The sequence below is a fragment of the Dicentrarchus labrax genome, unplaced genomic scaffold (assembly GCF_905237075.1).
Source record: "Dicentrarchus labrax unplaced genomic scaffold, dlabrax2021, whole genome shotgun sequence".
NCBI classification, from domain to species: domain Eukaryota; kingdom Metazoa; phylum Chordata; class Actinopteri; family Moronidae; genus Dicentrarchus; species Dicentrarchus labrax.
The window spans coordinates 15316431-15341987 of record NW_026136712.1 but is presented as its reverse complement, the minus strand read 5'-3'; the positions used below and the strand labels follow the sequence as shown (position 1 = coordinate 15341987).

The window sequence follows — 25557 nt, the reverse complement described above, 5'->3', positions numbered from 1 at the left end:
TCATTCACACGTGGTGATTGAAGTGTTAAATTCAACCATGAAACAGGAACAAAACAAGTTACTGTACACACAAAAACAAAAAAAGGACCCCCGCCCACCCACACGGGGTGGAAATATAGAGATGCTTGTTATCTGACGTCATGATCAGCAAAAATAGAAAGAAGAAAAAATAAATAAAATTTAAAAAAAAAAAAAAAAAAAAAAGGATAATTTTAAAATAATATTAATATTCAAGTTATATTAGAGTCTGGAGTGTTAAGTGTCATATTTAGAAAATGCAAGAGAACAACTGAACTCGCTGCTCAGTAGGAATAAACATGTGATACAGTGATTTATCATTCAATCATGTGACAAAAAAATAAAAAATAAAATAAAGATTATTAATCTTGCAGCAACGTGAGAATACGGAGGTGATGTTGAACTGAGGAGACAAGTGGACTTCACACGACCCAAATTAGAGAGCGGGGTTTAATTTAACACATCCATGAGTATTCACCTCCATGGCCTACTTTTGTTAACAGAAAATAATAAATGAAATAAAAAAAACACGCTTTGACTCCATCTAGTGGACAAAAGAGGCAGCACACACGAGAGCCGACGACGCCTTCATATCGCGCAAACGGGGGGCTAACCTACTTCTTAATAACAGCAGGTCTCCAGACACCTGCGAGCACAGGGGCGGTCACACGCTGTCAAAAGATTCAAAGCGCCCCCCCACCACCACCCCCCCTCAAACAAGTGACATATTATTTTTTGCAGCATCCGCACGACGTCATCAGCAGGCGCCTTTTATTTACATCTGTTCTAGTTAGCCCCCCCGTCCGCCCCCCCCCCCCCCCCCCCCCCGTTAGCCCGCCGCCGCAATGGAAGTAAACAGGGACGAAGCGGAGCGCTGCATTGACATTGCGACCGCGGCGTTAACCAGCAACCAGCCGGAGAAGGCGCAGCGGTTCCTGGAGAAGGCGCAGAGGCTCTTCCCGACCGACAAGGCGAAGGGTGAGTTAAAATGGCCGAGGCCGGAGCAAGGGGCGCTTCAGCCGGGGAGGTACGCAGCATCATCACCGACAGCATCACCTGCATCCCGGATGAGCTCTGCGGCGCATGTAGCCGGGGCCTTCGATAGCACACTGGCTATCTGGTTTGGTTCGCTTTGTCCCATCATAGCAGCTCCTGAATGTCATACATGTTGTCGTTTAAAGACAGATTCAACCGCTCCTACCGGTTCTTAACATGAAGCAGATGTTTTAAAGGTGTCAGGGATAGCACGTATTAGTTGCTTTTACATTACAAAGCTGAGCCTAGAAAGTCAGTTGACTACAGGGCAAAGAGAAGAGGGGGGAAAAATGACCCCTAGATTGCAAACATCTCAGAAAAATCACGTTTTATCATTCAGTTTATTGGTTTTTACAATTCTTGTGCCACACATGCATACCTGGAGATGCATGTACACACTTAATATGCACCATTGGCAGTATATATGAGGTATGCACTCATCCATACGGTCATGTCAGATTGCTATTGCAGCTGCAATCAGCTAAGTGCATCCTGGATAAATGTCTGTTATCCACAAACAACTTGAATCACGGTACTCAACTTTATTTATGTTGCACCTTTCATAGAAACATGCAGCTCAACGTGCTTCACAGATTAAGATTAAAACTGCACAGACAAAAATAGACTAAATTGAGACTTAAAAGACAGAAAATTAGGCTAAAACAATAAAATGTTAAAAATAGATGAGACTGTTCCAGAGGCCGGGGCCACAGTGGCTAAACGCTGACTCTGCATGTGTTTTTGTTGAAACACTTGAGGCCAGCTGCAGAGGATCTAAGGTACATATCTATAGAGAGAGACAGGTTGGTCCCCCAGGTCATCTAAGAATCAGTAAAATTGTCTTAAAGTCAATTCTAAAACTGATAGGCAACAAATGCAACAAAAAAAAAAAGGTGTTATGTTCTCTGTCTGGTCTCCGTTAGTACTCTGGCTGCTGCGTTCTGAAGAGGTTGTAAGTTGTCTACAGTTTTTTTGGGTAGATCAAACAAGAGCGCAATAGTCACCATCAAGCTTTGAGGTTATAGAAGCATGCATTCATTTTTCTTTGTAAGCCTGAGAGAGAAATGGTCTAACCTTAGAAATGTCTCCAAGATGATAAAAGGACGCTTTGGTGACATGTGGGCTTCAAAATTGAGGTCAGAATCAAAGATAGCCCCATATAAGTTTTTGACCTGGTCCTTGGTGTGAAGGGCTAATGCCTAAAGGTGCACAGACAGTTGCTCTCTAAAGGCTTTTCCCCCCCAAACATTATGATCTCTGTCTTGATTCAGCTGTAGGAATTGAATGACATCCACAATTCCTACAGCTATTGTCATGTAGTTTCTTAGTTATAGATATATATAAGCTATAAGTACAATTTCATTTGTGTGTCCCATGTGCAGTTAATTACAGTTAGTGTATTATCACTATTGTAATATATGAAGTGTAGCTGTATGAGAGTATTGGATATGAGATGTTGGTTATGAAGCACTAAATAACAGTTAGTGTACTAGTTCAGCTGTTTCACAAATTTCAGTGTCTAAATATCCTGAAAGCATCAACAATTATCCCTACAATACTGTCACATCGATATGCAGTATAATCAATATTGATTATATATAATATGATTATAGTAACTTAAACAACATTTAAACCGCTGGGGGGGGGGTTTAAAGACTTCATCACTGTTAGTTCTCAGCTTATATGATATTCGAGCTGAGCTTTCTGTCTCAGAATTGTCCTGTCTATAAACATCAGTAGTCTTTCTTAAAATACTGTCACATGAATAAATGTTCATATTTAGGTCATTTTTTGGCATTTGAAATAGTCTGAAATAGTGTGATATTCCAGTGGGTTGAATTGGCACAGCTTTCCAATTTTAATTACAGTTTTCTCCTATTAAAAACCCAAATTAAAAAAAGGACCACAGGCAGAGAAAATAGAGCATACAGCAAGACTAGATATTGATATGAGATTCCTGAAGGGCACCACAGTTGCTACTCTGACAATATTGTATTGATGTAGCTGTTGTAGTAATCTAATAATCCATCCAACAAACACTTTGTGTGATTGAGGAGCCTGTGTTACAGCCTCTGCTGATGTGAGGGTCCTTACCATGGTACCTACTAATGCAGGGAATCCCAGTGTATGTTGAGTTATTGTCTGAATATATTCTAATGTTCACAACACTGTTATTGTATCCCTTCTAGTACTGCTGGAGCTAATAGCAAAGAATGGATTCACACCCAGACAAAGCGGCCACTCAGACTTCAGCGGGGTCTCGGGGCCTCGCCAGCGACAGACCAACAGTGAGGATACCAGACCTGAGGAAAAGCCTTCAGACACAGCAAAACCCTACACGGCAGATCAGCTAGATGCTGTGAGGAGGTGAGGCTGATAATCATGTAAAACTGGTATTGGTTAGAAGGAATAGTTATTCCTGACACCGAGAATCATGTGTTCTCTACACAGGATAAAACAATGTAAAGACTTCTATGAAATTCTCGGGGTCCAGGCGGACGCCTCTGAGGATGAACTCAAAAGATCATATAGAAAACTTGCTTTGAAATTCCATCCAGACAAGAATCACGCTCCAGGTGCTACAGAGGCATTTAAAGGTGACCAGCATGAACTTTCATTCATCAATTATTTATAGGAATGTAAAGATATATCACGAGGCGGTGAAATCGCAGTACAATTATGTGAAGGTTTAAATCGGTGAGATGAATAACCGTGATATAATTTTGGAAAAGTACATATGCATTGTTTATACCCTACCTCCGAAATAAAAAATGATTCTATAAATGAATAAAGAAAGTATAGTTTGTATAGATTTTTGTTTGAGAAAATCTTTTTCATAATTTGTCTTTAAAAAAAAATTGTGAGAACTCAGTATCATGAATTGTATAAAATCCTGAGTTAAGTGTATTTTTACATTAATTATTAATTAATTATGGTTACAGAATGTGTCTTTTAACCCTTCTTTGTGATGCTCAAACATAAACATTTTTTACATTTACAACAGCTATTGGGAATGCGTATGCTGTTCTGAGCAATGCTAACAAAAGAAGACAGTATGATCAATGTGGAGAAGAGAGGAGGCATCCTTCCAGACACGGCCCAGACAATGAAAACTTCGAGCCAGATATTTCACCCGAAGACCTCTTCAATATGTTCTTCGGAGGAGGTTACCCGTCAAGTTAGTGTCACTGCTTTGTGTTTTCATGCCAAGCTTGTGAGTAACAGTATGTTCATTGTAATGCTCGTTTTGTCTATTGACATGTGCTACATCTATCTAGGCAATGCTAATGTGTACACTAATGGGCGGATGCGGTACCAAAGGCGAGAGAGAAGGGAGCGACAGCGAGATGTAAGTTATTATTAGAGCTCCTGCAAGCTGACAATAATGTAAAATTGTTGTTAAACAAAAGGGGGAGACATTGAGTCATCTTTACCTCTTTTAGATGCTTCCAGTAATATTCAACTGTCTTTAAACAAAGCAAATAGTGTCTGGTGAATGATTCAGCTGTTGTTTTGACACTGAAATGTTTTCTTTGCAGGGAGGCCTCGCTCTCTTCGTGCAGGTCATGCCCATCCTCATTCTGGTTATTGTGTCAGCCCTCAGTCAGATCATGGTCAACAGCCCCTCCTACAGCCTCAGCTTCAGGCCGTGAGTGTGATCCCTGTTCTGAATGCCAGCTTAAAAAGGCCGTTAAACAACAAAACTACTTGTTGTTCTGCAGAATTCCAATACACTTAGACGGAAGATTATCTCCACATTACATAAAATGTCAACCCAAGTTCGTGGCTGTGTTTGAAATGTTACTGATTTATAAATTAAGCAGCCCAAAGATAGATTTGCTTTCATAATCTTTGCAGTTATATTGCTTCCATTGTAGACAAATCCATTATATTGACTTTTCATTGTGTTGTTAGATTTAGACAGAACATCTTTATGCTGCCTCAGTTAATTCCAAATAATCATAGACCTCTTCTGTGTTTGCGAGGATTGCTGTCTCCATGTGTTTGGCCCGTCTCCATATTGTCTGTCTGTGTGTTTCTGATACACTTCTGTAGTTTTTGGCCTGTCTGTGAGCCTGTTATCAGCCATAAGTTGCATTATCAGAGACAGAGGGTGACAGATCTGTCATCCTTGTGCTGCAATCGGTCATATGATCTCTCTCCCACACTCTTGTCCTATCTTCACGCAGGTCAGCAGGTTACACACAGAAGAGGCTGACTGAGAACCTGAAGGTGCCATATTATGTGGGGGAGCAGTTCTCCAAGGAGTTCACTGGAGTGAACCTGAAGAATTTGGAGCGAATGGTGGAGGATGATTATATTTCCAACCTTCGCAACAATTGCTGGAAGGAGAAACAACAAAGTATGTTTGCCAGGAAAACAAATCATGCTTGTTTATTTATTTATTTAACCATGAATATTGACTGTTTGTTTTTTCCATTATCAGTTCTGGGGAAATGATTAAAGCCATGTTGTGATTTTTATTACTCCTCATTTATCTTTCATGAATTGTTTCTCTTGTTTCCTGCAGAGGAAGGCATGCTTTACAGAGCTCGCTATTTTGGAGACACTGACCTGTACCAAAGAGCACAGAGGGCTCGCACACCAAGCTGCGCCAAGCTGTCCGAGATTACAGCTTCATTACATGGTTGAGGCTGCTTTCATAATTAAAAGCAAGTTCTCCAAATATTTTGTTCTCATTTCTGAACACATTTTGTAGTGACTGCCTGCATGTTCATTTTCATTTCACAACTCAATTGTCTTCTTCTTGTCTCCAGGTTTCCAGAATCAACACAAAAGATTATTGGCTGTAAATAGATGAGCTTTAACAATCTGGAGACTGAAGATGACTCAACAAGCAACACAAACAAACCAGCACCAGTCTGCATCAAACTGACCACATGAACTGGTTGAAACCTTTTCTGTGGAATTTTAGTATGTGAAATGAGAAAATATAATGTTAATATAATGTTTTGAAATGGAAAAGCCACTTAAAATAGCTTGTCCTCCTGACAAGGTAGGGGTTTGGAAAACCTCCAAGCTCCAGTTTTGACTGGGAGCCATAGAGCTGAGAGAGGTTTTTTGTGAGAATGCAATATGAAACCAGAACATAGTGAGATTAGTCGTAGTCGTACGGATGTTATTTACGTAGCAGTTGACTAAATACCACAGTGAATGCTTCCTTTTTTATTTTATGCAGTCAAATCAGCACAGGAGACACGTTTGAGGGGGGATTTGCTGATTTGACTTCAAATGCACATTCTGAAACTATGCAGGAATAATGTGAAACCTCGGATGAATATATACTCATGTCCAAGGCTTGTCAGACACTTGAACACCTGAGATTTGTCTTCTTCTGCTGTGTGTTTGTGTGTGTGTGTGTGTGTGTGTGTGTGTGTGTGTGAGATAACAATTAGGAAATGTCCCTTTACACTTTGCTTCCTTTTAAAGAATTATACCGTGTAACTTTATGGCACTACAATAATAAAAGCCAAGAGAACGAGAGACGTGCCTACCCACCCAAGTGGGACTTTAACAGGTTCTAGTTTTGGAGCGTAATGTCTCTGATGAACATCTGTTGGGAAAAGCAATTTTTGTCACACTTTTGAGTTTATAGTATGCTATTTATTTTTTGTATTTGTTTTAAAATGGATGATCAGACTAAGAAAACAATACAGTACTTGCTCACTTTTTCCACCTTGTTTTTACTCCCAGATGAAAATAAATTTGGATGCTGAAACACAATCGAAATGACTCATCTCTCCGAGCAGAACGAGCACAGAATGTAGAGACAAAAGCCCACTCAGCACATTCGGCACGTAAAGCCTGTCAGCGAGCTGAAAGAGGCTGGCAACTGGAAACATGGCTTTGTGCACGTTCACATTTCTGAGGGACGTGCTGCATGTGCTGGGCAGAAACCACAGCGCCACATTCTTTCACCGCGGATGTACTCAGCGGTTTTTGGCAGATGTTGGACCCCGGCCTTCTAATTTTGACTTGCCAGATTTTGTTATTGCGAAAGTAAGTTAAGTTTTTAAACATGCCCTTGTCGGCTGGATGTGGCTGATTAGGTGGCTGTCAGCTGATCTATATGACAATATAGCTGAATGTTATTCCTCAGTATAACAGGTATCTTAATGTTCTGGTATAGTGTGTCAAAGAATGGGCTTAAAGCTGATTATATGTAGTTGTATAGTTTGCAGAATGAAACACTTTTCTATTTGCCACCTACAGTAAATGCAAGTAATCCTGAACCTGGATTTAAGTCTGCAAATGGATGCTCTACATCTGGCAAGGTTCACAAAATAAGACAGAAAAGGGAACAGTTAAAAAAAATAATTTATTTGCAATCATGAAAGTACAAAAACAGTGCAATGGTATGAGTATTTGAATGTCAAATAAATAAAGTTGAAAGCAGGACAGGTCTACACAGATACAAGATCAAGTTATATTTGAAATCTCAGCCGCAGCTTGCACATTTACTGCGCAAGGCAAGCAGTGGTAGGCCTTCGCACTTGACATCAAGCAGTCACTAAGGTCCCTAATGCTTTGCTTGGTGTACAATTCATCACTTGGTGTACATTACAATTAATTGCCATGTATATAAAGAAATAACACAAATGGTCTTCAATGACTATAGCTAGCTGCCGTTGTCTGGTTTCAATAGAAACTGAGGTACGCACTTTAATACTCGCAAAATGCCTTTTTACCAGATATATCACGATGGTTACACATTGTAATTTGAAAATCTCAGTAAAGAGCAACACCTGCTCCAGGTACCATAAACTCGAGTTCCCTTACAGTAGGAACAATAGGCTAATTCATGAAAAAGTCCATCCTTTCACTTCAGAAGGCATCATATACATGTAGTTATAGTAATAAGGCCCTTCTGTGAGCTGAACTGGGCATTTTAAAAGCGTTGACAATAAAACATTGACGGTCCCTTTAATTTCTCAACATTCCTCAATGAGCAGTTCTTCAGAACAATACAGTTTCTTCTTGATCACGCGGAAACCAGTGCTAAGTTTAATAGCTTGCCGCACCACTGGAGTGGAAGGAGACTTTGTGCTAAAAAGTCCTTGGATTTTAGGCCACAGCCCACCAGACTCTAGCCTCAACACCAGAGTCAGCTGAAAGGTGGGGACAAGGTAGGGGTCCACAGATAGCTGCCCCATGCTCTCGCAGGTGGCCCCGTGCTCCACACAGAGGTCAATGAGAGCCCCCCTTAAACCGCAGGGCTCACTAGCTGCCAGGTGAAGGAGCTCCTGTCCAATGTGCTCCAGAAGTTTCTCTGGGATGAGCAGTTTGGTACATCGTAAGGCGCAGTCTGAGTCTTTGGCTTCTCTCAGGCTTCGTGCAATGAGGTCCACTACTTCTTTCAGGATGGTCTCCTCCATTGGATCATAAAACAGGTCTTCGTTAGAGGGAGACAGGTCGCTGTAGACATCTGACCCTGTTATAAAGAGACACAATGGGTTAGAACCAGAGCCATGCACAAGGAGGAAAATCCAATTCACCTCTATTGAAGTGTTAGAAATGTTTTGCAGCATTTTTTTTGTACCTAAGTCCGAGAGATCACTCCTGCTGCCATTGTTGGACCCCGACTCAATGCTGCTGCTGTTGGCAGATGTGCTGAAATCTGCCAATCTTTGGACAAGTTTGCCCCAGGACAGCCTCCTGGGACTGCTATCCACTGGAGAAGGGGGTGAGCTGCCGATATCAATGGGTGCAGAGAGAGCAGGCATGGTTGTCCTCTTTGCAATATTCAACAGTATCAGCTGCTTTCTGTGGTCAGCTGTTTATGAGGAAACAAAAAAAAACAACAGATAAGCACTCAAACTCGAGATAAGAGGTAGTACATAGAACATTAAATATAGGTAGCAGGCATTTAAAGTGTAGTTCGTTAAGGAGAATAACAGGACATGTTTGCAGGAAAAACATCTTTGTTTGAGGTAGCTAGCAGCTGTTTAAGTCATCAAAAATAGCTACAAAGCTAGCAAAATTAACATTTATAACAAAATACTTACAGCTTATTTGAACGCAGCGCTGTTCAGGTGCTTTTGGGGGTTTAAGATAGTTATTTGAAGGGTTATTGTCTACACAAACAACTATCTAGCAACTTCTATCCCCGACGCTTCTCCTTTCTCTCGCAAGCTGCCAAGCTCTGCGGTTTGTCCTGCAACAATGTTTATATAGGGGCTGGTAGGCCACGCCCATTCCTCTCCAGTCAGCCAATCAAAAAGAGAGGCACGCCATCTGCGCTGTATCTTGCCTGGTAACATGCCAGCAGAGAAGGAAGACAAACAGGAGGGGGAGGAGAAGAGGGGTTGGGGTGATGAATAGCAGACCCCAGTGTTATGGAAATGTACAGGGACTTGCCTGGGCTTGCAAGGATCTTATTGTATTTCTTTGTTTCATATCCTTCATATGAATAAATAAATGTCTCTGCTGTATGTGCATCTAGATTATTGACAGCTTAGAAGTCCAGCAACTCCATGCAGGCTTGCCTCAGCTGGTTGAGTGTTGCAGTGCACATTACGTCACCTGTTTTGCTCAACCATTACATCAGAATTTTTGATCTGCCACACAGAGATACAAACATCGGCTCATCAACACAGTTGGGTGCATTATACAGGAGTGGGTACATGGTTAAATGCTAATAAATGTATTTTCTATTCATAAAGATGCACAACATTTCTTCATTTGCCCTAAAATGGAAAACAAAGAAAACATGCAGAACAATAGGAATGCACCAGGAGGGTAGCTGACACAGTTATTTAATTATATCTTATAATAATTTATTCTGGTGCTATCAATGTGCTTTAGGGCATAAAAACACTGCATGGGATTGCCATTAAATGACACTTAATTTGGTACAGTGACAGACAAAAACACAAGCACATTCTGAGAAAACAGAAGAATATTATTGTGAAGCAGAAACTGCTGCTGTGTTTCTGTCTGGCAAGACTGCATTGTACATGACACACTCAATATTTGCCCAAAGAAAAGTTTTTGGAAAGCAGCCAGACATAAGCTGTGTGCTACACGTGAGGGGGATGGACTGTACATTATATCAAGGAGGAACTGAAAGACATAAACACGTGAAGGTACAGTATGTTCTGAGGGGCATGTTCTGAATTAAGAGTCATCACCAGAAAGTTTTGATGGGGGGGGGGAATGTTTGTTCCTTTTTCATATACAAAGAATGTGGACTACGGTTCATGTAGAAAAACAGAAAATAGTTTTAAGAACTACAAGCAAACAACTTGGAATATGACTTCCTCTAAAGTGTGTGGTAAAACAAACTTATGAACTCTTGAAAGGACATTTAAACTCCAGCTAGAGGTGTGTCTTGTAATGTTCAGGGCCGTCCTTAGACGATCAAACCCAGAACAGTACATTCTGTACATTCCCTCCCCTCATTTGTTTGAAAACATTCACTCTCTGAGCAAAACACCAAGAGGTGCACGTTTCCTCGCTGTCAACACAGCAGGCGAGTGACATGACCACAGTCGCATCTGTGAGTTTCAGACTTCACCTCATTTGAGTAAAAGAACAACTGTGCATTTTGGACAACAACTACGTAACTTGAGACACCATTACACAAACAACAACACAAAGATTTAGTTACAGCGTAATAGAAATCGGCTTAGTGAAGTGGGATAGCATGAGCTATGCAATGCCAAGCAAACAAACAGCAACTGACCCAAGGAATGTCCAAGTATGACTTTATTTACAAGCTCTCTTTGTTTTGCTCCAAGTGTTGTTGGAGCGAGCAGCGATGAGGACCCACGGAGAGAAGAGAGACTGAGCAGGCAGCTGGTTTTCAGATTTATGAGTTACAGTGCAGCCACGTAGAAACACAATGCCTCACTTCAAGGGACTTATTACATTACCAAATATATTCTTTCCCTTATCACTGAGGCTAAGAGCAGATTGGACTGGAAAAACAACTTTATTAGCCTAAACCAGTTGAAAAACCTGGTAATAATCTCTTACAAAATGTTTAATTTTCATTATATAACTTGACAGGGGGTTTATTTCAATATGCTGGATAAACTATAACAACTTGTTTTAAAAAAAGCAAACCTTGCTCATACAATTGTAAAAATGATAAAATAACACATCTCACATTCAGTAACTCCACATAATATTTCACACTTATAGAATAAAACCAAAAAGAAGGAATATAATTGCTCAATTTAAATAAACCATCTCCTTCTATTTGGCTGATTTATTAAGCAAAGGCATCTGGATCTCTTTATTTAAGACGGTGTGAATCCCAAAAGCTGTTCAATTGGTTTGTACCGCCACTCATCTGCTTCCAGCTCCTCCACCAAGCCTGCGAGTTTCTCCATCCGAGACACTTGTTGATCTGGAAGAATACACAGTTGTTAAGGTAACAGCTTTTCATGGATGGACCAAAAAAAAAAAGTGCATATACTGTTTCTTACTTACCATGTTTAACCTGTTTTAGTGTGGAGGCAACTTGGTAGCTGAATACAGACTCACATAAAAATCTGTCGGAGCCATCTAAAAAAAACAAACACACACACACACACACACACACACACACACACACACACACACACACACACACACACACACACGTAAAGGAGAAGTTAAATGCTGGTGAAGATTTCTTTAATAGACATAACTGAAGCCTTGGTGTTCACTAAGCTAATAGAAAATGTCAAACTTCAGGTTACTCGCAACTTTCAACATTGTGTAAAAAGAGCCTTCAGAGTTTTTAATTTTAAAAAAGGAAGAGGAAGAGGAAGAGACCTTCAGCATCACTGCAGTTCAACTCCTCACTTTATTAGCTGTTTTTCATCCTGCAATACTTCTATACAAAACTCACATTAACCACATTGATTAGTGTATTTTGAGGTAGACAGGCAACAATGCAGTAGAGTACAGAGCCAGACGGCCTTTTGGTCCCATACATAAATCCTATGTGGATACGTAATGAAGTGCTAAAGCAGAAACATGACAGACACGTTTATCATTAATATTTTGGGGTGCTATATAGGAATTCAGTTAAAAGAAACAAGACACAAACTTTGTGATATGACTTTATTATAGACACAGTATGTACTAATCATGTACTCATTGTTTTTACACGAAAAGGTTGCACTGTTTAACCAAGCATCTGTCTTTCTTACCCATAAATATAAGCAGAGAGTTATGAAACTTGGCAAACATACTTCTGTTTTGAAGACATTTTCAGCTTCTTCAAAAGGCTGGAATTAAAAATATTCTGTCTGTTGTGCAATAAAAAATGGTATTGCATTGTAACTAATGAAAACAGAAAGCCTGATCAACACAGGTAAATTAACCAGAAAACAAAGCTTTTAATTTAGGTAATGCACCGTACAAGTGAAGCAAGGAGATGTCACATATGGCTGCCACCATTGTTGGCTTAAACAACTCGGGAAACTGGTTAAAAGATCTTTATTGTATAGCCAGTATTCTTTCTATTTATTCATTATCGCTTTATTTTTGATCCTCTGTCTGAGTAAATCTGGGAATGTCTTCAAAAACATCTGCAAGACTTCATCATTCAGAAAAACAGACGCTCAGCTCTTATTTGACTCCTTTCTCACTGTAAATGATCTTAAAAGAAAACAAATGTGTGTTGTAATCTCATTATATGATGTATACCTGCACTGCTTTGTTGGGAGGAAAGAGGCAGCTAAAGACAGACGCCTTTAACTGCGTGTCTGATCTTACCTTCCATCATTTCACCTGCGCCTTTAGGATATGTGTACAAGACTTTCCTGGGAGGGATGAGCTCTGAAGCACTGAATCCAGAGCCGGTCACCGAGCTGCCGCTCACACCTCCGGCAGAGGAGGATGAAGAAGACGCAGCCATTACCTTTGGAAACTTTAAAAAACAAAAACACACAAAGGAGAACTGTCACCGCTATAATGTGAGCAACACAAGTAACAGTTACAGTTTTGAAGGCGAGTGTTTCAGTAAACACGAAGGAAGTTAACCATAGCCAAAACAGCCAACAAAAGCTAACGTTAGTAGTTTTTTTTTCTTTTTAAATCTTTGGTATAATCTGATAGCTCCAGTGCTACAGCTAGCGAGCTATAGGTGGCTAGCGAGAAAGCTAACTATCCTGCTAACTGACAGCAATGCAAGCAACGACCGTTCACCATTAATGCTACTAGACACAACAGAGCAATAACCAACCTTTTTTCTAACAATATAACCCACCGGCGTTGTCCCGGGTTAACCTATAAGGACTTTAAAGCTGCGCAGTTAGTTCTGTTGTTTGTTTAGATGTTTTACCACTAGTTTACGACAAAGCCGGCATTTTACGTTTGACGCGATGACGTTCTTACCACAGATTTGAAAGTAATGGGGATGGCTCGCCTGCGTCACCTCTAACGGAGTGGTGGCTTGTAGATCTACTGAACATTAAAACGGCCCCCGTGTGTCGTAAAGCAGGGAACCCGATACATGAACGTCAACAGTATGAGCAACTAGCTACTCAGTTAGTGAAATAAGTTTTGAAAAAGATAGCAACTTAAGCGAATTTAACTCATTTTCGTGTCGCTAAATTGCTAGCGAGCTATTTAGATATTTATTTATACTGCTAGGTTAACTTAGGGTCATCTAACGTTAGCTAGTTTACAGTATGGATGTTTTACGTCCGTCTCTTATCAATATACATGGAAGGATATATCGAAGGAATATCATTAAGGAGGAACATTATGAGGAAGAAGAAGATTTCTCTTACATGGGACCACCAGGTAAGTCCTGTCAGCGTTAACAGCTGCCTTAGCTTGCTTATTTGAATGAAGTCACAGCTAGTGCTATCAGGCTGCAGCCACTGTTTCTTAAATAACAAAAAACAAAGTAGTAATATATTTGTGGTTTACCATGTTTAGAGAGTGAAGACCTTGCAGAAGATGAAACCTGTGATACCCACTTCATTGAACACACTGATAAAGGATACCGCTGTGCCATAGATGTCCCAAGTGTTCTCTACAAGTGAGTTATTTGTCTTTATTAGCAGAAGTAGTTGTAAGGTGTTTTGTTTCTAGTCAGCATAATGTGTTTGTTTGTTTGTTTGCTTGTTTGTTCTACAGATACATCATTGGGAAAAAAGGAGAGACACGCAGGCGTCTGGAGTTTGACACAAAGACATCTATCAGCATCCCAAAACAAGGAGTGGAAGGACAGATTGGTGAGGATTAAGAGAGTCATAAACCAGATTAAAGAGCGCTTTCTGAAACACAAGATTACCTCTCAACTTTCTTCCTTTGCCGGACAGTTATCACAGGTTCCCAAAAAGCTGCCGTCTCATCTGCAGTCACACGAGTTGAGGTCCTGGTTGAGAGTTTCCGGAAAAAGCAGCCTTTCACGCACTTTCTGTCATTACCTCTGAATGATCCCAAAATTCAAGAGGGATTCCTGAGATTTAAAGACGAGGTGTTGCAGCAGTGTTCGCAGGTACTGTAGACGGAAAGATAAATGTGAACGGTGGTGATAATGAGGGGCAGTGGTGGATCAGCACATCATGTCCTTGATACATTATTCAATCACAAATTGTTGTTATCTGATGTGTAGGATCATGGAGTCGAGGGAAGTATCTTTCAGAATCCTGCAAAGCTTCACCTGACGGTCGGCACCATGGCTCTGTTGAATGACGTGGAAGTGAGAAAAGCATGTGAACACCTCCAAGAGTGTCAAAACTTCATCAGGTAGGGGCCAAACAAGGTTATTATGTCACACTAAAATTCTAGCAGTGTAACTTAAAATCACTGCTTTAAAGGTTTAGTAGGATCTACAATTGGAATTGGAATATAATATTAATAGGTATGTTTTCATCAGTGTATAATCACCTGAGAATAAGAATTGCTGTGTGACCATAGAATGAGCCGTGTTTATCTACGGTAGAGGCCGGTCTTCTGCTACGGAGTCCGCCATGTTGAACCACCATGTTCCTACGGTAGCCCAGAAGGGACAAACTAAACATTGGTTCTGGATAGGGCCTTTTGTCTTTTTGGTAGCCACCCTAGTTTCACCTACATGCTTGGAAAGCGAGTAGTATTGGTTGCAATCTGCAACATCACCAGTAAGTGCCATTAAATCCCACACATTGGTCCTTTTAAAGGATAAATCTGGTGATATTCTATTTTCTTAGTGTTAACAAAGCCCATGAAAACCACAGTGAATAAGTACTAATACTAACAAGTATTGTCGGTGTAGCCAAAGCCTGATATAACTTATTCCTCTGTGCCATAAACACACACATCAATAAGCCGCACTGATGCACTGTTGCACATAAACTTGGGCACTGTTGTTTATTTTTTAGTCAATCCAGTCTACTCTGTCCTGCTGTAAATACTCACAACTGCAACAAATCCACAGAAGAAAATAGTCCACATGTTAAATATATACATAGTATATATTTGTGACCTGTAACATTGTTTGTTTTGGTCTATTCATAGGATTTGTTGGCAGTGACAAACATACAAAACACCAGCCTTTATTCTTTAATAACTAATGGGCTTATGTTGTTAATGTACATTTTAAAGGTCTGATGAGATTTGATGCCTGAAAACATCAAATTAAAATCTGAAGGCAACCCTAAATATATTATAACCCTGATATACCAGGTGAGTCACTGCAATCTGCTTTTTGCCGTCTGTCATCAGAGACATCACAGAAGGAAAACCTCTACCATTGGAGGTGACCGGAATAGAGTACATGAATGATGACCCAGCCATGGTGGACGTCTTGTATGCCAAAGTCAATGTGAAAGACAGATCTGACAAGTGAGTGGATCTATAACAAATCCTTTGAGTCCAAAGTTGACACACTTTTTAGTCTGCTGGAATCAGTTTTTTCCCACAATATATATATTTTTAATATTGCTGCTCTTAAGGTTGCAGGTGATTGCAGACCGGCTGGTAGAGCACTTTGTCTCAGTGGGGCTGATGGTGCGAGAGTGGGACAGAGTGAAGCTGCACGGCACTGTGATGAACACTCTGTTCAGAAAGGACTCTACAGGTAAAGACATTACACACACGACGGGCTAACCAGCACTGGGCCTGTAGCTTGTGTAAAAACAAAGTTATTGACGTGCTGTGATCACATTGGTAGCTCCTGTTTGCCAATGTCCCCTTATTATCTCTTGGCTTAGACGTGAGCAGCAGTGACGACAAAGCTGAAACTTGAACAATTACAACAACAAATTTCTGAATATAGGCATCAGGCAGCTTGTTCTCTTTTTGGCCACAGCGCTGTTTACGTGCACCAAGCAGTGTGTTTTCCAAGTACTCTGACAATGGCTTCATTCATTTTGGCCATGGATAAGGTCCAGCCCCAGTTCTCAAATTTGTACTGAGCTGACCAACAACACAGCACAAGCGAGGGGCTGTGTCAGTGCTCACAATGTTTGCCAGCATGTAGACGAATCCTATTAAAATTCAGTGTTTTTTCTTCACAGTAGTCCCCGTTTCACAAACTAAATGACCTTGATTGTCACCTTTGTATTGCCCACTGTAGCAGAAAGTAAACATGTTTATTTGATCAGGAGATCTGTATGTTTTTGTTCTGTCTGTATTGTTTAACTTGTCTTTTACACTCTGGTGTTTTTCCAGTCGAAGACACAGGCGGCCCAGGAAGACAAACCATGAGTGAAAGAGAGGCTTTTGATGCCAGAAACATTTTAAAGGTTAGAGGAAATTTACTCCTGCATGCCCTTTCAAATACTGCTGAATTACAAACACCCAAATTTGTACTCATGACTTGACTGCTGTCAACACCCACTGACAATTACACATGAGGATTTTGAAATTGTTTTTAGCTATAGGCCAGATGAAAAAATACTTTTTTAGTGAAATTCAAAAAGTTTAAGTCCAGTGAATAACCTGGAATGGTACAATGCCAAAGGTAAAAACAAGTTTAGGTTTTTAAAAAAAACTAAAAAAGAATTTAAATTCCAATGTTATAAAAAAAAGGGGGATTGCCAACGTACAGCTGTTCTGCAGCAATGGAGGTAAATTTAACCGTGAAAGCTGATGCAAACAATTCCTATAGGTGTCCCAACATTTGTTAATTGCTTACACAGCCTCTGTATAAAAGCAGTGTTGGAACAGACTGTGTTACTACACCCTCTGAATCATTGTTCAAACAATACTGCACTGTAGAAAGTGGTACGTTGTTGTCATAATGGGCGAGAAAATGGCAATTAACAAAGGAAGCCTGACAGAACATTATGCTCTGTTAAGGCACCAGCAGCGATATTGCACCATACAACTGCATATTCAATGTACTGTGTGTAGGGTTTTCAACTGTGGTTGACATTTCCACTGCCTTTGGAGTCCCATTGGGATATGAGAGCTTGCCAATTAATAGGTCTTAAAATAGAGAGATTTAGGTCTGGGGGGGGGGATGCTCTGATACCACTTTAGCAGGAACAGAGGATAATCAGGTTAATTTAGGGGCTGACTCATTCTTACCGACAGTCACAAAGTGTTATGATTTCAGGCTGGTACTAAGTGATTTTGTTCCAAGACCAGCTACAATAAGTAATTATATGTTAACCCACCTGATCTCCTTAGAAGCCAGTTATGGTCGCCTCAGTTTTAAATCACAGACAAAACATCTACATTGGCTCTTTTTTGCAGCAGACATTTTGACTTGTCACAGCAGGAAGCGCACATGTGTTACTAATAACATTATCAATGGCTCTCTTCTATCCAAGTCTCCCAGTAAACCATGACAGTGAAGCAGCTATATTCAATTCCGTCGTCATTCATTTTATTATTTACACCTGTTCTTTTCCTACGGTTTCATGTCAAAATGACATATCTATTGTGAAAAAGAACTATTTTCTTGTCCTGTGGTGTTTGACAGGCATCATTACAGTGTATTACATAGAAATTGCGTATTACATGTGGGAAGAACTGATCAAAGACCTACTGCACAAACACTGTAGACAGTTCTAGCAACATTATTGAGGCAAGTGTTCACCTTATTGATGCCTAATTGGAGTAATAATGAGGCAGTTAGATCCCGGTCATTTTGGACTTATTTACACTAATAATAAAAGTCACAATCATTAATATTTTATCAGTGTTGGCTTAGAACCAGAAATGTAAAAATATAGGGCGCTAAAAATCTATTAGTTGGTAAAAAAAGATTAAGAGCACCCTGCTGAAGAGTGTATTGATTAAACACGTTATTTAGGGGAATAAGAATAAGCCTGTATACCTCAAAGAGGAGAGTTTTGATTGAAAGAAAGACACAGCCTGAAATCTTCCAGATGCAGTTTCATTGTGAGTGATACCTGAAATGTGACACTGCAGATTAAAAACAAATCCACCCTCCTTCCTGAAGTCTTTGTTTGAATAACAAAATCCTTGATTTTCTTTTCTGTGAAAATGACACGAGGGTGCCTACCAAATGCTCAGTCGCCCATAACCATGGTAACACCATGTTTCTGAGTGACAGCTTATTATCCTTTCTTGACTTTTTAAACACATTGCTCACTTTTCTGAACAATTGAGTGGTAAGGTTGTTTTGTTATTGGGAACTTGAATTGACTGTAATGCAAAATAAGCAAAAAAGAGTTGTTTTTTTTAATTTAATTATTTGCTGTTTTCATTCCAGAAATTTGGTGCTCATTGTTTTGGAGAGTTTCAGCTGAACACCGTCCTGCTGTCCCAGAGATATTCGACAGATTGTACAGGTTACTACACCTCTGCGGGGAGCATCAACTTCTCATGAGCTGCAACAGGGCTGAGCATATTCTGAGGTGGGAAATTAATAATGAAGAAATGTAGTTTGCAGTTTAGCAGACAATTAAAGCAGTCTTGATGGCGTTGTCCACCAGGTGGCAGCATTGGGTTTTTATTTTATTTTATTTGCAAATGACTTGTTACAACCAAATTCTTTTGTTTTCTAAAACCCCTCTGGAACAGTTGTTGCGGAAAAATAAAATGATCAGAGTGCAGAATGATTGAAATTTCAGACTAAAGCTCATCAAAGATGACATGCATGCAAAATCACTCTGAAATGCTCTAGGTAGTCAAGTTTTGTTTTTGTACTCAACACAATTGGCTCTCTTTAGGGAATCTGAGTCAAACAGCATCAGAGTAAATAACATGAAATAGATTTTAATGGGACAGGCAATCAAAAGAAAACATGAAAAAAAGTGAGAATTTCTATCAAAAACCTGTTCATCCCCAAATACTTTTGTCTTGATTTTGAAAATAGAACTTTACTTTTGCAAGATTTGTTCTCTCCAATGGAAGAATTTTATTTTGGATAGGAATCACAGGAGAATAATGTTATTTTCTGGGAAGTGCTGCTCTTGAAGAGGAGGAGATGATTGACTTTGTGTATGAAAGTCAGATAGGATTTATGCTCTGGATATCAAATATATTGTAAGCTGAAAAGGCCCCGTGCACAGCAGTGCTTCTCTCCTTGGTGCAAAGCTAACCACAGTAAACCAAAAATAATGTCGTGAAATGTAGCAAATTAAATTTAATCCAGTACGGTACTTTTTGAGATCGTTGTCCATTTGATCTGATTTATTACTTTGTCCTTCCACTCCACTACATTTCAGAGGGAAATATTGTAGTTTTTACATTTAACTAATGGCTTTAATTAAGATTTTATGTTCAACTTGTGTGCTATGATGTATTGTTATAGATTTAATGAGCAGGCAGTATATAAAGTAGTTAAAATTAGCTCCACTTCAACCAGCTACAACAGTAAAATCCTAAATTTTACTGAATGCAAAATTAATAGTAACTGAAAACATGTAATACAACACTTTGAAAGGAAGACATATTGCATAATATTTACTTTTGATACTACTTTATATACATGTGGCTCACAAATACTTACATACATTTTGAAGCCAATACCTTTACTCCTACTACATTTTAGTAAAGGATGAGTACTTCTTCCACCACTGGTTGAACATTTACTTTTTGTCATCTAGTACGTATCAACATTCAAACACAGTGTTGAATGTCGAAAAAGAAATTGGATGTGTTGCAAAGCGTATTTCATGCCCTGACCTGACCATTCTTGTGAGCTTATTGGCTGGTACATCTTATACAGTATAGGATCAGTCCGGTCATACAGGAAGTAAGTATTAATGGCAAGTTCTGAATAATTTAAGGAGTCTTCCTGCACTTGTCAACCATAATAGCTGAAATAGTTAATCAAAGTTTTCTCACTGTTCTTCAGCCAGTCCAAGGCTGCTCTGTTTTGAGAAACTCAGACATTTTACTAGCAGATTGTGAAACTTAAACTATTATAATTTAGCAAATATTATATTTACAGGGAATATATATTTACAAGTTCTATTAATCGTTTAAAAAAAAAAGCTTTAATAGCTGTTGAAACATTGTGTTTTTATCTAGACTCATCCACTCCCTACTGAAAGTCATAAACAGATATTACCCATGTCTTTCATCTCACTGCCTTATGAATGCGTCACTGACTTGATTTATTACACCAGTCTGGGTTTTTTTCCATCTTTTTTTTTTTTTTTTGTCAGTGCCCTTCCCACACCAACCACAACCTTGTTCCCACTCCCGTCTGTCGAGTGTGTCAGTGAATACAGACATCGGACTCAGAGCCCGGCCACTTGCTTTTGACGGCAAAGCTCTTTTTCTTTTTTTCAGCCCTCCCCTCAGCTGCCGATGCTCTCTGCTTGCCATGCAGGAGGGCGATCGCAGAGCGGCCAAAAGTTACACTGATGAAAACTGAGGGCGCTTTTTGTTTGTCAGCTCTACCATCCCGTGCTGTCCACCCTCCCATTTCAGGAGTGGCGTGACTTCTTCTTTTTTTTTTTTTTTCCCTATGTGCTGGTGCCATGTCAACAGACACCATTAGACAGGGACATGCAAATTTTGTAATCGGAAAACAGCCAGCCGAGCCATCCTTGCATTGACTATGGCACTGTCTGAGCATAAAATGTGTCTTTTCAGACCCAGGAAAAGGGACCTAATTAGCCACTCCCTGTCTCCTGAGTGCATGCTTGTTAGTGGGTCAGGAGGAGTACACATCCAGCATAACACCACTCTCAGGTAACGGATACAGTGAGGATTCTGGGAGTTTGCTCACCGTGAAGGAGACAGAGAGAGAGGATGATTTGCGAGTTAATGAAATTCATTGAGACTGTGCATCCTTGTTCCTTTTGGCAGGGACATGATTAAGGATGCGTTGGGCAGATGTCGTCAGTAATGATGCTACTGAAAACAAATGTGAAGGAACATACGTTATCCACGGAGAGACTCACACACTTGTGTCGTCTAATTTGTCAGTATCAGTATAAGGTGTTTGGTTTATATTTGCGTTTTGTTGCATAGATCAGGACATATTGTACTAGGGCTGCAATCAGCGTTTATTTTTCAGTATCAGTATCAAAAGTGAAAGATTTTTATGTTTTAGAAGCTGGAACCAGCTGTTTCAGTTCTAGATAATAATGCATTTTGGTCACCTTCAAGTCACAAACTGAAATTTAAAAAAAAAAGCGCTACATACGGTGTTTGTTTGATATCCACAGATTTATGTATAGTGTGATTTGGGTGGACTCTTGACAAAATCACGTTGCTAGGCATGTCTTGTGTGGGTGAGCTTGCTTATGCACAAAATACATATTTTTTCTGTCCTTGCCACTTGTCTCACCCTAATTAGTCATCTCTGTGCTTCCTGCTGTGGGAACTTTCAACGTGACCCTTGAGATTTTCGAGACTAGCATGTGTCCCTTTCAGTAAGCCTGATAAATGAGACCTCGGTGTCTGTTTGTGTTAGCGAGGACCTGTTTCGTCTGTGGACGTGCATCCTTATTTGTGAAGATCTGAGGAGACACAGGAGCTGGATTTTAATTAAAATGTTGAGTTGTCTCTGCAGACATTTGAGCATGTGCCTGTTTACATGCACTGATGAGTCACATAGACTGTATGTTTAGAAGGCTGGTTCGCTTCACCCTCTGACAACAAGCTTTTGCAACGTAAAAACCAGTTGATTAAAACTTATTTTCTAATTAATTTCCTTTTTTCCCTGGTGTAAAAAGAAAAAAAAGCTGTGATTTTACAAGAAATTAAAGCAAAGCAATGTCTTAGATGACCCCATAACTATCTAAAAACTTACATTGAACCTTTCTGTAATGAAAATTCATCTCATGTTTGGTAACTGAAGTCTTGTGTTATCTCAACCAAGAATTGTTTAGGCTTCTATCCAATTTGCATATTTAATTTTAATTTAATTTCATGCAAGTTTTCAAAGTAGCCTATTTTATGCAGATGGCTGTTTGAAACAGGTCTTTCTTGAACAATGTCAAACCTTTTAGTACATTTTGGGTTTTGATATTCAGAACCGCACTATGCAATTTTTCATAGTGTAATTAGGAATTAAGCTTTCATTCAGGAGGGCTGGCGTTAACATCTGTTGGGAGGGGGGGAGGAGAGGCGATGTTTGACAGACATGACCTTTTAATACAGTAGATATGTTTGATTTGCATGCTCGGAGTAACCAGTAATACACATGAAATCGATTAAGCACCTAATTACTTTTTAAGGTCACGGTAAATTTTACTAGTGTGCGTGCCTTAAAGCTCGAATGTTGATTAAGTTCATTTAACAGAGCGATTCCTGGAATATTTTAAACCAAATCCAATTAACTTAAAGGATGAATTTGACAGCATGGGAGCACTAACATGACATTTCAGTAGTAAGAGTCATACTCCCGGTGTCATGTTCTTCCCTTAACAAGCTCGAATCTCAAGATTGTTTTACGAAGGTCTTCCGATTGATCAAACACGTCTTATCCACGAGAAGTTACAAAGGTAATCTATAAATGATCCTGCTAGACAAAGCCCATGAATCATTCAAATTGGATATTGTTAGCAGTGAAATATGACAGGGCGCCTTCTTTTGATTTTTCTCTCATGTTGGATGTGACTCTCTGGTTGGGTGTCACCGCTGTTTGAATTTCTCACTAATCACTCTGTCACTAATGGGCATGAGCGGCCTTGACGGACAGCCAAGGCTAGAGTATTTGAGATGTCTAATCTGTGTCTCCAGCGAGAAGGCAGGTGATCTCTGCAGCAGCTCTTTATCATTCAAAGTGCTGAGTCTGGTGGCTGCCTGCAGCTGTCCACGTCTGTTTACTGCTGGAGGCATTCAAACAGGGAGGAGAGGCACAAAGCCAAGTGTGTTTGAACAGCAGGTAGTCATTCAAAGCTGCTGTTTACTTTATGTACACTTTGCACAATAAGAGTTTAAAATGGGGCTGTAACAAATTCATTATCTATTAATCTCCATTACCTTTGTTTTGGATAATTGTTTAATCTATAAAATGTCAGGAAATAATGAAAAATGGCCATAACAATTTCGCTGAACTCAAGGTGATGTCTTGTAATTGCTTGTTTTGTCTAAAACCCAAAGATATTAGATTTATCATGGTATAAATAGCAAACAATCCTCACTTGTGACTGTTTGGAATTTTTGCTTAATACACTGCTTAAATGATTAACCGTTCATTAAAATCTTTGGTTGATCCATCACTAGTCATTTGACAGTGAGATAAAAGCAGTTTATATAGCAACACCAAGTTAACGACTATAGACGAAGGATGACAACCTTTATTTAAACATAGTTACTGTGTATATATATATATATATATATATATATATATATACAGTAACTGGTTATGAAACAGTATCAGTTTAATACTGACGTCTTTATATGACCAATATAAACAAATTAGACCATCAGTGAGAAGATTGGAATTTCTATACAATTTCTACACAGCAGACAAGTATCATCCAGTCGTGTTTCTGGCCACCTGATGAGTACAAATCAAATACTCGCTCTGTTTTTGGTCTCCACCAACCCCTGAAGGACATATTTGGTTCTTTAACTGCTCAGTGCTCGACTATATTTCTGATTATTGCAGCTTTAAACCATACACGAGGACACAAGGTGGTGATGATGTATCAAAATCTTTCGTTGATTAATTGTCTGTTCATTGCATTTCAGCACAGAAGGCTCACACCATGATCTATTCAGGTTTAATATTCAGAAGCTGAGATTCACTGCTGCAAATGCTCTCTGTTTCTGAAGCTATAAATTCTTAAACAAATCCTCCTCCTGACTTTCTCTTAAGATGTTTCATCCATCCACTCCAAAGTGTTGCAGTGTGAAATCCCTTCATGCAGCACTTAATGCCGTTTCTCATTGCTAGGATGTAGAGGGAAACCGATGGGGGATTTGTCATTTATAGTAGTTGGTATGAGCTTAATAATGCAGACTAAAAATAAATCATCTGCTGAGACTGAGCATGTCAAGAGTTCAGATTATTAGCCAGCTTCTGTCTACTGTGTACATTTAATTGAAAAAGGTGCTGCACTCTCTTCCACCCCTGCTGCAGCTGCCCGCAGCACAAAACAGCAGCTACCAGTTCTTTCCTGGCAAAGGCAAACTGCTGTCAGACAGCTCTCATCTAACTTTGCACTTTTAATAGCTGTGTGACCCAGTTTGAATCCAATTGAATTAGATCTATATGCGTTTATAGCAGCTCCACTTACAGCTGTAAGTCACTTGAGATTACTTATTAAATGCCTCCCGATGTGGTTTATTCTCTCCTCAACTTTCAAAATAACTTCTTTTGATGGTTCTCCTATCCAGGAACTTACTTTCAGGCTTTTTTTCCCCCTGCGCACCTTCCTGTTGGCAGCACCTATCACAGGCTGTAACTGCTTCACAAACAAGTTTATATTGTTATTTCTTTTTTAGTATTTAAGTATTAAAAAGTGATTAAATCATGGTTTACTAATAAGGCTGTTGTTTGTATGAGTGTTTCTACAGTTTTTTGCCCATATATTCTGACTAAATGCATGGAAAATTTCAAATATACAGGGTGTCATCTAACCTTTTCTGTCATTATGTGGGCATTGTTATATTAACTGCTTGTACAGTGTGTCAGTGTGGCTGCAAAGTGATCAACAGAAATTGAATCAACCACAATTAATTTAATATATTTTTGGAAATGTAACTGTGTAATGTAAATTTGTGTTTGTGATCTGTTGGTCAGGCCAAATAAGCAATTTGCAAGAAGTTGCGTTTGACATTTTAACTGACTAAATAATATATTAATCTACCAAAAAACAGATTTATTGTAGATGAAAATAATCAGTAATTGCAGCCATAGGGTTTTAAAATGCAAATATTGATCAATGATTATGTGTTGCAGGTCATCGATGAACATGGCCACAGGATGTAAAGTGTTCTGGGTGATGAAGAAACTCTCAGCTGACAGTAAAGCATTGTGGGGAAACGTTTCCATCAGATGATGATCGTGAATGGACAACCAAGTGTTGTTGCATCTTCGATAAATCTTTTGCTGGAAATGAACATTTATCTGGGTTTCCTTCACGGTGGCAGGAGGTGCGACATTTCAACATTCTGTTTAAATCTGACAGGAATAAATAAATGTGTAAAGCACCCACCCTTGGC

General features: G+C 39.5%; 4 protein-coding genes across 5 annotated transcripts; 2 read left to right on the top strand and 2 right to left on the bottom strand.

Moving 5' to 3' along the window:
• Positions 1–839: 839 nt before the first annotated feature.
• dnajb12b (DnaJ heat shock protein family (Hsp40) member B12b) lies at positions 840–6798 on the top strand. The gene is made up of 9 exons (XM_051417492.1): positions 840–996; positions 3243–3420; positions 3505–3650; positions 4058–4231; positions 4332–4402; positions 4593–4702; positions 5244–5416; positions 5585–5726; positions 5832–6798. The coding sequence occupies exons 1-8, from the start codon at positions 864–866 to the stop codon at positions 5704–5706; spliced, it is 1107 nt and encodes a 368-aa protein (XP_051273452.1). The 5' UTR covers positions 840–863; the 3' UTR covers positions 5707–5726; positions 5832–6798.
• Positions 6799–7374: 576 nt separating this feature from the next.
• Positions 7375–9232, bottom strand: ddit4 (DNA-damage-inducible transcript 4). Its single transcript, XM_051417494.1, has 3 exons — positions 9081–9232; positions 8615–8848; positions 7375–8506 (listed from the first exon to the last, which is right to left on the bottom strand). Exons 2-3 carry the CDS (start codon positions 8796–8798, stop codon positions 8007–8009), a joined length of 684 nt encoding a protein of 227 aa, XP_051273454.1. The 5' UTR covers positions 8799–8848; positions 9081–9232; the 3' UTR covers positions 7375–8006.
• Positions 9233–10764: 1532 nt separating this feature from the next.
• On the bottom strand, positions 10765–13411 carry anapc16 (anaphase promoting complex subunit 16). 2 transcript variants are annotated; one of them, XM_051417495.1, is made up of 4 exons: positions 13256–13411; positions 12787–12940; positions 11512–11586; positions 10765–11428 (listed from the first exon to the last, which is right to left on the bottom strand). In XM_051417495.1, exons 2-4 carry the CDS (start codon positions 12926–12928, stop codon positions 11319–11321), a joined length of 327 nt encoding a protein of 108 aa, XP_051273455.1. In that variant the 5' UTR covers positions 12929–12940; positions 13256–13411; the 3' UTR covers positions 10765–11318. The 2 variants fall into 2 exon arrangements, with proteins under 2 accessions (XP_051273455.1, XP_051273456.1); XM_051417496.1 differs by having other exon boundaries at positions 13280–13375.
• A 101-nt stretch (positions 13412–13512) lies between these two features.
• On the top strand, positions 13513–25549 carry ascc1 (activating signal cointegrator 1 complex subunit 1). Its single transcript, XM_051417493.1, has 10 exons — positions 13513–13818; positions 13957–14059; positions 14158–14255; positions 14343–14521; positions 14639–14772; positions 15730–15849; positions 15960–16084; positions 16678–16751; positions 18692–18836; positions 25295–25549. Exons 1-9 carry the CDS (start codon positions 13704–13706, stop codon positions 18806–18808), a joined length of 1065 nt encoding a protein of 354 aa, XP_051273453.1. The 5' UTR covers positions 13513–13703; the 3' UTR covers positions 18809–18836; positions 25295–25549.
• The last annotated feature ends 8 nt before the right edge of the window (positions 25550–25557 follow it).

What these genes read in the sequence shown, in the direction of transcription:
- dnajb12b (XM_051417492.1), top strand. Translation starts at nt 864, where the DNA reads ATGGAAGTAAACAGGGACGAAGCGGAGCGCTGCATTGACATTGCGACC. An exon ending in CAGCTAGATGCTGTGAGGAG is followed by an intron (nt 3,421 to 3,504) that starts GTGAGGCTGATA and finishes TTCTCTACACAG; the next exon opens with GATAAAACAATGTAAAGACT. An exon ending in CTGGAAGGAGAAACAACAAA is followed by an intron (nt 5,417 to 5,584) that starts GTATGTTTGCCA and finishes TGTTTCCTGCAG; the next exon opens with AGGAAGGCATGCTTTACAGA.
- ddit4 (XM_051417494.1), bottom strand. Translation starts at nt 8,798, where the DNA reads ATGCCTGCTCTCTCTGCACCCATTGATATCGGCAGCTCACCCCCTTCT. An exon ending in GAGTGATCTCTCGGACTTAG is followed by an intron (nt 8,507 to 8,614) that starts GTACAAAAAAAA and finishes TCTTTATAACAG; the next exon opens with GGTCAGATGTCTACAGCGAC.
- anapc16 (XM_051417495.1), bottom strand. Translation starts at nt 12,928, where the DNA reads ATGGCTGCGTCTTCTTCATCCTCCTCTGCCGGAGGTGTGAGCGGCAGC. An exon ending in CGCAGGTGAAATGATGGAAG is followed by an intron (nt 11,587 to 12,786) that starts GTAAGATCAGAC and finishes TGTTTTTTTTAG; the next exon opens with ATGGCTCCGACAGATTTTTA. An exon ending in ACTAAAACAGGTTAAACATG is followed by an intron (nt 11,429 to 11,511) that starts GTAAGTAAGAAA and finishes GTATTCTTCCAG; the next exon opens with ATCAACAAGTGTCTCGGATG.
- ascc1 (XM_051417493.1), top strand. Translation starts at nt 13,704, where the DNA reads ATGGATGTTTTACGTCCGTCTCTTATCAATATACATGGAAGGATATAT. An exon ending in AGGAGTGGAAGGACAGATTG is followed by an intron (nt 14,256 to 14,342) that starts GTGAGGATTAAG and finishes TTTGCCGGACAG; the next exon opens with TTATCACAGGTTCCCAAAAA. An exon ending in ATGCCAGAAACATTTTAAAG is followed by an intron (nt 16,752 to 18,691) that starts GTTAGAGGAAAT and finishes TTTTCATTCCAG; the next exon opens with AAATTTGGTGCTCATTGTTT.